The sequence below is a fragment of the Silurus meridionalis genome, chromosome 4 (assembly GCF_014805685.1).
Source record: "Silurus meridionalis isolate SWU-2019-XX chromosome 4, ASM1480568v1, whole genome shotgun sequence".
Taxonomy (NCBI): domain Eukaryota; kingdom Metazoa; phylum Chordata; class Actinopteri; order Siluriformes; family Siluridae; genus Silurus; species Silurus meridionalis.
In genome coordinates, this window is record NC_060887.1 from 11,485,497 (window position 1) to 11,497,592 (window position 12,096).

The window sequence follows — 12,096 nt, forward strand, 5'->3', positions numbered from 1 at the left end:
TACTGTAACTCAGGTTCAGGTTGGAAGCATTGTGATATAGGTGGTTTTGCTGGAAAAGCCACTAATGCACTAATCAGAAAATCAATGAACAAGGTTTGTTTTGAAAGACTGACACAACACCTTATTTATAGGTGTTTTTTATAGATTTTATAGCCTCTGCCATTTTTGTGGAGAGCAACAATTCTGATTCTAGCACAAAATTTGCTCTAATACAAGATACAAGATACACAAACGTGTGTGGTCCTCTTAAGCAGACAAAAACATGAACATGCTGAATAGGACGTGTGGCTTTGCATGGTTAAGCGACGACAGCTGTTATCACTCAGGGTGTTCTCACTTTTGTTGTCAGTTATTTAGAAAATAATGGCTGTATGTTGTTATTTTCAGAGGACAGTACATTAGTACTGCTATACAAGCTGACTAAAATATATTCAAGTTTTGTATCCATTTCTATATTATTGTCCCTTGAGAAGATTGTTACAAAAATAGTTGCTGAAATGTGTGGGGAGTACTCACTTTTTGAGATTTATAAAAATTATTTTTAAGGTTTATAAGGTATAACATACAAACATAAAGAATTCCCTTGAAAGTGATTTAGCTGAAATGAGTATTTGGTCATAAAAGTTTACGGACATGACTGGCAAGAATTGCCACTATTTCTTCATCAAGGAAAGAAGAAGGTTCTACTCACTAACTTTATTTTCAGTTTCAATTTGGAAAGAAAATTAGAATAGAAAGGAAGCCACATTTATTTTATCTAAAAGGCCCAGTTACACTATGTCTTGTTAATTCTACAATTACAAACTATGGTTTTATCATGTACAGCATTCACAGTGGCTTGCATTAGGGTTCAGTTGAAGTGGGATAATACTTTTGACACTGAACCTTTTTGAATATTCTACAAGCTTTACAGTGCCATGAATTACTTTTGGGAAGTGAAATTGTGTATTTACGTTGTTTACATTAGACAGATCATCAGAGACAGGTTTGTTCCAGCTTAAATTCACTATACTGTAAATGTATTCTTTTGCTTAAATCTTCACATGCATAAATATCCATGTAAAACAGAAAAATTCCAAAAATTGCTTTCAAAAAGCTATGATAAGCTTCCAATTGCCAAGCTTATTTGATTTAAAGTTAAATGCTAATGTGTGTATGGCTGTATTTAAGGGTGAAGGATTTGTGGTATCAATAGCAAAATCCACCGTTAATACAGTCCTATATTACCAAGGGCTCATATCCTATATGGCTTAAAAGGCTGTCACACATGAAAGCACTGTAGCTCTTACCCCATTAACAGATTTAAAAAGCCAGTTTGTAGGTGATTACCAGTCTTTTGTAAAATTGTTCTCTGGTGTGGCTATAATAATCAGTGGTTTGTGTTGACGATAAGGGTGAGACTTTGATTAGAAGAATACTGTTGTGACTGTGAAGCATGGTGGTGGAAGCATTGTGATATGGGTGGTTTTGCTGAAAAAGCCACTGATGCACTAATCAGAAAATCAATGACCAAGAAGGTTTATTTTGAAAGACTGACGCAACACCTTAAGGACACTTCCAGAAAGTTTTTATTTACTATTCTCTCAATGAAGAATTTAAATGTTAGAATCAGTTGTTTAAATGTCTATGTCCAACTAGAATTCCAGAAAATAGACCATAATATTGACGTTGAGAGAAATGAACAAGTTTGTTGCATTCTTTAGAAATAAAATGTAAAGTTGTGATTCAATATGTATTCATTCCCAATAACTACAATGAAACATTGAAATTGGTTCCTTGGAAAGTATTTCAAACCTAATAAAAAAATAAATAAAATAAATTCTAATGTTTAAAGTGCTTTTGCCAAAATCCTGATCCTGGATTACTTACTATGCTCTCACAATGTCCATTAAGACTTTTTATGGGTCTTGATGGACCCTGAGCAAGATGGCAGCTTAAGAGTTTTGCTCCGCTTTAGAACTCCGTATTTTTTTTTATCTAGCCCTGTTTTCTGTATAATTTGTGCTATTTCAATAATGTGAAGGGAGATGGAAAGTGGTGGGGATAAGGATTTTCCTACTTTTTCATCAACAAGATCACAGAAAAGTAAAGATAAAATTATTTTGAGAGCTGCCAGGAAAACACCAGTTAACCATAGTGATGCCACGTTTTGCTTTTTCCCAGACTTATTGGCGGAGGTTGTGCGGAACCGGCGAGCAAAAAACTTCCAACGATGTAGATTTTTAAATGCACAACGATGCCAAAAGAAAAAATCTCGAGAGAAATAGTTGTGAAAGGAAGGAGGAAGACAGTGAACAATGATTTTCTTGGTAGGCTACTGTTTAGATACAAGCCTTTGTAACGCGTTGAGTCTGGGTGAAGGGAGAGCTCACTAACTCCAGTTGCAACTGCAATCATATAAGCACAGGCAGGTTTTCAAAACTCGTGCTTTTTTTTATTATTCTTGGCAACAGCGTTATGGGTTAGTCAAAGAAACTTAGAAATGAGCATCAGAAAATAATAAGGACATATTCCTCGGTCTCCACACATGCAGTAATAGCGGAAAAATGCACTGCCAGGATATTCCAAAATACCGATATGCTCTTAAAGGAAGCGCAACATATTTCACCCGTTACACCGTGTAGCAGACACTGTCTTTCATTAAAGCCTGTGTAAAGTTCATTAGTTTCAGTGTGGACAGCTTATAGACAGATGCGGCTTATTTATGTTTAAAATAAAAATATTTGTCAAATTCAGTGGGTGCGGCTTATATATGGGTGCGCTTTATAGTCCGGAAATTACGGTACATGTCCACAGTTTTTTTTTTCTCTTCTATTTCTTTATAGGTTGTATTTAAATAATATATTTTTTTATTAAGGTTATTAGGGTGGACTTTATTTGTTTATTTCTACGAGTTTTTAGGAGGTTCTTTCTGTCTGTCGTGTTTCTGGGTGGTCAATGGAGCTGTTGGTGGATGGTGTGTGTGACGAGTTGATATGTGAGCCCTATCATTTGGGGATAGGGCAGAGTGGGGAGGGTTGGTGGGGGTTATTGTTTATGTTTAGTTGGTTATATTCCAGATTTATGTCGTCTTAATCTTACTTCTGTCAGTCCACAACGTGCGAATACTTTAAACCGCACTGATGTATGTCTGATCTGACTAGGGTGGTCACATGGAACGCAAAGGGCATGGGTAACGTAGTCAAAAGAAAGAAAGTTCTAACATTCTTGAAGAAGGAAAGGGTAACTATTGCACTTCTCCAGGAGACGCATTTGTCAGACACAGAACATTTAAAGCTTAAGAGACTGGATTGGAGAGGTATATTTTAGTTCTTTCTCATCAATTAAACAGGGCATGGCCATTTTGATACATAAAAGTTTTCCTTTTATCTTAGAACCAGTTGTAAAAGATCCTGAAGGCAGATTTGTTCTGATTACTGGTCACATCTTGGGAAAACCTTTTAAATGTGTATGTCCCAAATGAGGACAGCCCTGACTTTATATCAAGATGGTCCTATTGTTTAATCATAAGTGTCATGGCAAGGGGATTATGGCTGGGGACTTTAATTGTGTCATGGATGGTAGGTTAGACAGATCATCTTTCACAAGATCATCTGCCCGTTCTTCACGAACTCTGCAAAATATGTGTCGTGCTTCAGGCTTATTGGACATATGGAGAGAGCTACACTCAGGGGTCAAGGATTTTACATTTTATTCTTCTCCTCATAATTCTTATTCCAGATTAGACTATCTATTCTTGCCTTCCAGATTTGTTAATTGTGTAAGATCCTGTGAAATTGGTCCAGTGGTTCTTTCGGACCATAGCCCAGTGTTTTTGGATTTAACAGAATTTTCAACCCCAACATCTTTTTACTAGAAATTTAACAGTTCTCTCCTTAATGACAACGCTTTCTGCCAGTTTCTTAAAGAAAAAATATCCCAGTACTGGCAGGATAATGAATTCTGTCCACTGAACAGCACCACCAAATGGGATGCAGCTAAGGCCACCTTAAGGGGCCACATTATCTCTTTTACCATGTGGTGTAAAAAACAAAAGGCAGAGAACAGGAAAACATTAGAGGAAGAGGTTAAAAAATTGGAATTGATTCATAAAATTTCACCCATGCAAAACAACTGGAATCTTCTAATTGGTGCCAGGTCTAAACTAAACTTAAACTATTCGAACATGTAAAAAGTGATGTTCAGCAGGCAAAGGTTTTATCAGTATGGGAAAAAACCCTTTTGGCATATCAACTTAAATGTGAACAAGCTGAAAGGTCCATTAGGGCCATTGAAATCGCTGAGGGAGTAGTTTCACATGATCCTGCTGAAATAAATTCCAGTTTTGAAGATTTATATGAGAATCTGCACACCTCCTCTTGCGCAACCCAAGACCCTGCCATGTTTTTGGATAGGATACCCGTACCCTCAATCTCGGACGAGGACCAGGCCTTTCTCAATACCCCTCTGACAAAAGGTAAAATCTTTGCCGCTATTCAGTCTATGCCTAGTGGGAGGGCACCAGGGTTGGATGGCTTCCTCTGAATTAAAATTTTTTTTTGCCATGTGCTGTCCCCTATTTTCATGCCAGTAGTTGATAACCTTTTGGAAGACAGTCTTACTCCAGATTCCTGGATGACTGCTTCTATTAACCTGATCCTCAAAAAAGTAAAGAACCCATTAGATGGTGCCTTATATCTGCCAATCATTTTACTTAATGTAGACTTCAAAATTGTGGCTAAAGCTTTAGCTTTGTTTATTTCTACGAGTTTTAGGAGGTTCTTTCTGTCTGTCGTGTTTCTGGGTGGTCAATGGAGCTGTTGGTGGATGGTGTGTGACGAGTTGATATGTGAGCCCTATCATTTGGGGATAGGGCAGAGTGGGAGGGTTGGTGGGGTTATTGTTTATGTTTAGTTGGTTATATTCCAGATTTATGTCGTCTTAATCTTACTTCTGTCAGTCCACAGCATTTAAATACTTTAAACCGCACTGATGTATGTCTGATCTGACTAGGGTGGTCACATGGAACGCAAAGGGCATGGGTAACGTAGTCAAAAGAAAGAAAGTTCTAACATTCTTGAAGAAGGAAAGGGTAACTATTGCACTTCTCCAGGAGACGCATTTGTCAGACACAGAACATTTAAAGCTTAAGAGACTGGATTGGAGAGGTATATTTTAGTTCTTTCTCATCAATTAAACAGGGCATGGCCATTTTGATACATAAAAGTTTTCCTTTTATCTTAGAACCAGTTGTAAAAGATCCTGAAGGCAGATTTGTTCTGATTACTGGTCACATCTTGGGAAAACCTTTTAAATGTGTATGTCCCAAATGAGGACAGCCCTAACTTTATATCGAAGATGGTCCTATTGTTTAATCATAAGTGTCATGGCAAGGGGATTATGGCTGGGGACTTTAATTGTGTCATGGATGGTGGTTAGACAGATCATCTTTCACAAGATCATCTGCCCGTTCTTCACGAACTCTGCAAAATATGTGTCGTGCTTCAGGCTTATTGGACATATGGAGAGAGCTACACTCAGGGGTCAAGGATTTTACATTTTATTCTTCTCCTCATAATTCTTATTCCAGATTAGACTATCTATTCTTGCCTTCCAGATTTGTTAATTGTGTAAGATCCTGTGAAATTGGTCCAGTGGTTCTTTCGGACCATAGCCCAGTGTTTTTGGATTTAACAGAATTTTCAACCCCAACATCTTTTTACTAGAAATTTAACAGTTCTCTCCTTAATGACAACGCTTTCTGCCAGTTTCTTAAAGAAAAAATATCCCAGTACTGGCAGGATAATGAATTCTGTCCACTGAACAGCACCACCAAATGGGATGCAGCTAAGGCCACCTTAAGGGGCCACATTATCTCTTTTACCATGTGGTGTAAAAAACAAAAGGCAGAGAACAGGAAAACATTAGAGGAAGAGGTTAAAAAATTGGAATTGATTCATAAAATTTCACCCATGCAAAACAACTGGAATCTTCTAATTGGTGCCAAATCTAAACTAAACTTAAACTATTCAAAACATGTAAAAAAGTGATGTTCAGCAGGCAAAGGTTTTATCAGTATGGGAAAAAACCCTTTTGGCATATCAACTTAAATGTGAACAAGCTGAAAGGTCCATTAGGGCCATTGAAATCGCTGAGGGAGTAGTTTCACATGATCCTGCTGAAATAAATTCCAGTTTTGAAGATTTATATGAGAATCTGCACACCTCCTCTTGCGCAACCCAAGACCCTGCCATGTTTTTGGATAGGATACCCGTACCCTCAATCTCGGACGAGGACCAGGCCTTTCTCAATACCCCTCTGACAAAAGGTAAAATCTTTGCCGCTATTCAGTCTATGCCTAGTGGGAGGGCACCAGGGTTGGATGGCTTCCCTCTGGAATTAAAATTTTTTTTTGCCATGTGCTGTCCCCTATTTTCATGCCAGTAGTTGATAACCTTTTGGAAGACAGTCTTACTTCAGATTCCTGGATGACTGCTTCTATTAACCTGATCCTCAAAAAAGTAAAGAACCCATTAGATGGTGCCTTATATCTGCCAATCATTTTACTTAATGTAGACTTCAAAATTGTGGCTAAAGCTTTAGCTTTGTGGCTAAAGCTTTAGCTTTGTGGCTAAAGCTTTAGCTTTGTGGCTAAAGCTTTAGCTTTGTGGCTAAAGCTTTTAGCTTAGATTCTACCTAAGATCATTAAACCAGGTTATGGTTTAGACAACGTTAGTCTTCTGTTGAACATAATGCAGCATCTGACTATAGATAGTGACCCGGCTGCTATAATATCTCTGGATGCAGAGAAAATGTTCAACAGGGTTGAGTGGAGGTTTTTATTTCAAGTGTTGGACATATTCAATTTGGGCTCTAACTTTATCAAACTAGTGAGACTTCTTTACTCTAGCCCATCAGCTGTGTTTAATACTAACAGTTTATTATCAATTAGACTTTCGATCCAAAGAGGCTGCCGTCAGGGCTGTCCCCTGTCACCACTCTTGTTTACCTTATATATCGAACCTTTGGCAGAAAGTATTCGCATGCATTAGGGGCATCCGGGGGGGTGATGGCAGGTGGGATGGAACACTGTCTATCATTATATGCGGACGACGTTCTTCTTTACTTAAAGCAGCCACAGTTACTGCAAGTTAGAGCAATAAAGGATGGAGATGAAGGCGGTTTATGGATGTGATGAGGGAAGACATGCAGGTATTTGGGTTGAAAGATTCAGAGTTAGAGGACGGTGGTATGGAGAGGGATGATCCGCTGTGGCGACCCCTAATGGGAGAAGCCGAAAGAAGACGAAGAAAAAAGAAGAAAAGCGTTGTCTTTTTCTACTTAATAACTTTATCACTTTTATTAATAGTTACATGAACAAGACTCAAGCAACAGAAACAGATATTGATTTTGTCTCTATAAGACAGTGTACTATTTCAGATCAGCTCATTGTCTGGATAATACAGTATATTAGGAGTATAACAATCCATTACTGCTCAGCTTAGACGTTTATGCTGCCTAAGCTATTTAGCCACTTGCTGAATAGCACTGAAAAGCACTTAAAGAGATGAATCAGGTCAAGTAAAGATCGGAAAGACTTGATGGCAGAGCTTGCATAAGGTATATTTTTGTGATTTGTTTAAATAAGTCATGTATTGTTTTACATTATTATGTTGTAGCTTCTGGGAGCCACAGCTATTGAAGATAAGCTGCAGGAGGGTGTGGCTGAGACCATCGCCTGTTGTCACTGACTAACATTAAAATCTGGGTGTTAACAGGAGACAAGCAGGGTGAGTAAAGATCACGTTATTAATAGTACACACAACAAGGCCTGGACTACAATAACTATAAGATGATGTTTCCCAAACTGAATAATCTGTACAATATATATATGTAAATATGTAAAATAACAGTTTATTTCCACTGTATAAGCATGCAGTACTTTTAATAACAGTGAATATTTGTAACATTGTGTATTAATATAACCCGGAATTAAAATAGACTTAACTGGGATTTGGAATTTTGCGGATGTGAAATGAAGGCAAATTGTTTGTTTTTGTGCAAATTCTATAGGAAAGAAAATGCAAAAATATAAATGGTTCATGAAAAAAGTTTAACAACTGTTTTGGCTGACACTCACAATGTCCAGCTTTTTTTTTTGTAATGTCCATTTTAAAAAAAATGTCCTTGTAAGTGTTCCAATTCCCAATTCCTTTTTTCTCTTCTGTCAGCCATTGTGGAATGAAAAAACAACAACTATTAAATCCACACAAATATATATTTGAGCTTGTGCAGTTTGCTACAGATGCATTTTGTGAACTCTTGACTAGTGCAATCTCTGACCAGCCAATCAAAAATGCTGACGTTATTGGACGCATTTGAAATGGCGTTAGTGACTCAGTTTGCAGTCTGATTGGTTAAAGGAACAGCCTTCAAGCAACATGGATTGCAAGCTACAGGATGCCTGCAGTGCTGGCTGTGAAGGCTCAAGGCAGATAGATACCTTTGACCCTGGCATCACATGATCTGAAGATAGCTGAATTCCGATTGAATAGAAACTCCAATGTAAACACACACTACTCTGCAACAGCACAGCACACCTAAGATAAATCCTTCCGTTTATTCATAACTTTAAGGAGGTCTGCCCAGTAGCTAGAATTTTTTTTACTATTTAACACTCTTTTGGCTTGGGACGATGCCAGGAAGTATCTCAATGTCCCCAAGAATTTGTCCATGCAGTCCCCAATTGCTCTAAACCCTGACTTCCCTGACTTGTTAGCCGGTATTGGCCTTCTGGCCTGGGCAGGAAAGGGTATATCTAATTTGGTAAATATATGTTACCTTAGTATGCCTCCATAAAATGTACCCAAATGTACCTCAGATGTGTTTTAAATGTAAATCAGAAATAGGAACGTTGATGCTTTTTTTTTTTTTTTTTTTTTTTTTGACTGTAAGAACATTAGACCTTTTTGGCATGAGGTTCAGAAAACGCTGGCTAGAAAATTTACTTTGACTCCATCTATTTTTTTTTACTAAACTGCAAAACATCATTGGATTTCTCTACTGATTCACAGTCTTTATTAAATATCATTACTTATTTGGCAAAGAAATGCATATTTATTCTATGGTCATCAGCACAGGTACCAACTTTAAAGATGTGTTTAGCACAAATGACCAATCTTCTCCCGTTGGAAAAACTTACGAAGACTTGCAGAATAAATCCGATGTATTCTGGCGGATATGGGCCCTCTTTGTGGGATTTACTTGGACAAGCAAGACCCAAACCCCGATTTATGTCCGGCTTTTTTTGTGTTTTTTGTTTATTCATTTATTCATTTGTTATTGTTTCCCTCATGTTTTGATTTGCCCTTTGCCTTTCCATGGTCACTTTCTCATATCAGCAATATATTGTTGTTATTAATAGGCTTGAGTGTATGCTGTGTGTGTTGACTGATCGGCTCTGTTGTTGTTTTGTTTTAGTGAGAAATGAATAGAAATATAATAAATAAAATAAAAGACTGCATCTTTGTAGCTTTAATTTCTCTATACTTTGTTTTAAGTGAATTAAAAGGTTTGAGCATAGTCTCCTTCTGGAGATTGGAGACTGTAAGGTGTTGGCAGGGGACAGTGTATCTAGACAGCATCGGATGATGGTCTGTAGGATGGTTTTGGAGGTGAAGAAGAAGAGGAGAAGAGTGAGGACTAAAAGAAGAATAAGATGGTGGAAACTGAAGGAGGAAGACTGTAGTGTGAGGTTCAGGGAAGAGGTCAGACAGAGGCTCGGTGGTGGTGAAGAGGTGCTGGATGATTGGGCAACTACTGCAGGAGTGATGAGGGAGAAAGCTAGAAAAGTACTTGGTGTGACATCTGGAAATAGAAAGGAAGACAAAGAGATGTGGTGGTGGAATGAGGAAGTGCAGGAGAGCATAAGGAGAAAGAGGTTGGCAAAACAGAAGTGGGATAGACAGAGTGATGAGAAAAGTAAGCAGGAGTACAAGGAGATGCGGCAGCAGGTAAAGAGGGATGTGGCGAAAGCCAAGGAAAAGGCATATGAGGAGCTGTATGAGAAGTTGGACACAAAGAAAGGAGAGAAGGATTTGTACTGATTGGCCAGGCAGAGGGACCGAGCTGGGAAGGATGTACTGCAAGTTAGAGCAATAAAGGATGGAGATGAAGGCGGTTTATGGATGTGATGAGGGAAGACATGCAGGTATTTGGGTTGAAAGATTCAGAGTTAGAGGACGGTGGTATGGAGAGGGATGATCCGCTGTGGCGACCCCTAATGGGAGAAGCCGAAAGAAGACGAAGAAAAAAGAAGAAAAGCGTTGTCTTTTTCTACTTAATAACTTTATCACTTTTATTAATAGTTACATGAACAAGACTCAAGCAACAGAAACAGATATTGATTTTGTCTCTATAAGACAGTGTACTATTTCAGATCAGCTCATTGTCTGGATAATACAGTATATTAGGAGTATAACAATCCATTACTGCTCAGCTTAGACGTTTATGCTGCCTAAGCTATTTAGCCACTTGCTGAATAGCACTGAAAAGCACTTAAAGAGATGAATCAGGTCAAGTAAAGATCGGAAAGACTTGATGGCAGAGCTTGCATAAGGTATATTTTTGTGATTTGTTTAAATAAGTCATGTATTGTTTTACATTATTATGTTGTAGCTTCTGGGAGCCACAGCTATTGAAGATAAGCTGCAGGAGGGTGTGGCTGAGACCATCGCTCTGTTGTCACTGACTAACATTAAAATCTGGGTGTTAACAGGAGACAAGCAGGGTGAGTAAAGATCACGTTATTAATAGTACACACAACAAGGCCTGGACTACAATAACTATAAGATGATGTTTCCCAAACTGAATAATCTGTACAATATATATATGTAAATATGTAAAATAACAGTTTATTTCCACTGTATAAGCATGCAGTACTTTTAATAACAGTGAATATTTGTAACATTGTGTATTAATATAACCCGAATTAAAATAGACTTAACTGGGATTTGGAATTTTGCGGATGTGAAATGAAGGCAAATTGTTTGTTTTTGTGCAAATTCTATAGGAAAGAAAATGCAAAAATATAAATGGTTCATGAAAAAAGTTTAACAACTGTTTTGGCTGACACTCACAATGTCCAGCTTTTTTTGTAATGTCCATTTTAAAAAATGTCCTTGTAAGTGTTCCAATTCCCAATTCCTTTTTTCTCTTCTGTCAGCCATTGTGGAATGAAAAAAACAACAACTATTAAATCCACACAAATATATATTTGAGCTTGTGCAGTTTGCTACAGATGCATTTTGTGAACTCTTGACTAGTGCAATCTCTGACCAGCCAATCAAAAATGCTGACGTTATTGGACGCATTTGAAATGGCGTTAGTGACTCAGTTTGCAGTCTGATTGGTTAAAGGAACAGCCTTCAAGCAACATGGATTGCAAGCTACAGGATGCCTGCAGTGCTGGCTGTGAAGGCTCAAGGCAGATAGATACCTTTGACCCTGGCATCACATGATCTGAAGATAGCTGAATTCCGATTGAATAGAAACTCCAATGTAAACACACACTACTCTGCAACAGCACAGCACACCTAAGATAAATCCTATTATATGAACAGAATAGACTATTGGGAATAGTCTACTTTATATTAATGGAAAAATATATTAAAACGTATGTCAGTGATTTTGATAGAGTTTAGGCCACCACCGATTGTACCACTACAGTGTTGTTTTGACCGTATGATAAGGATTAAACTAGGAGAACCACATTAGAGTCAGAGGCAGAAAACGATTCATCTCTATCCATCTTGATGCACCATGATGCACCATTCTTCAATGTGATGAGCAGTGTTGGGTTTCTGCCAAATGCAGAAATGCTCAGAATGACATTTTGGGTCTGCTTAGACCAGAGAACCTTAAAGCACCACCTTTAACCACCAACCCTTATTTACAGACAGACAGACAACATTGTCATTTTATAGTACAGGTACACAGCAACAAAATGCAGTTTAGCATCTATCAGAAGTGCAAATAGTAGCAATTATGCAAATGGACAAGTGCAGCATTCTGTCCACTGGCCTAGTATTGTGTTGGTCCCCTTTTTGCTGCCAAAAC

The 12,096-nt window shown here is 37.9% G+C and overlaps 1 protein-coding gene across 5 annotated transcripts in view; it reads left to right on the forward strand.

Moving 5' to 3' along the window:
• Positions 1 to 12,096, forward strand: part of atp8b2 (ATPase phospholipid transporting 8B2) — a 54,099-nt gene that overhangs the window by 27,249 nt on the left and 14,754 nt on the right. For all 5 annotated transcript variants that reach the window (XR_006925312.1, XM_046846356.1, XM_046846357.1 and 2 more), the window contains one exon: positions 10,657 to 10,768. Coding sequence is in view for 4 of the 5 variants with exons in the window: in XM_046846356.1 (XP_046702312.1) it covers positions 10,657 to 10,768 (112 nt within the window). In the remaining variant the exon portion in view is untranslated. The remainder of the gene's footprint in view (positions 1 to 10,656; positions 10,769 to 12,096) is intronic.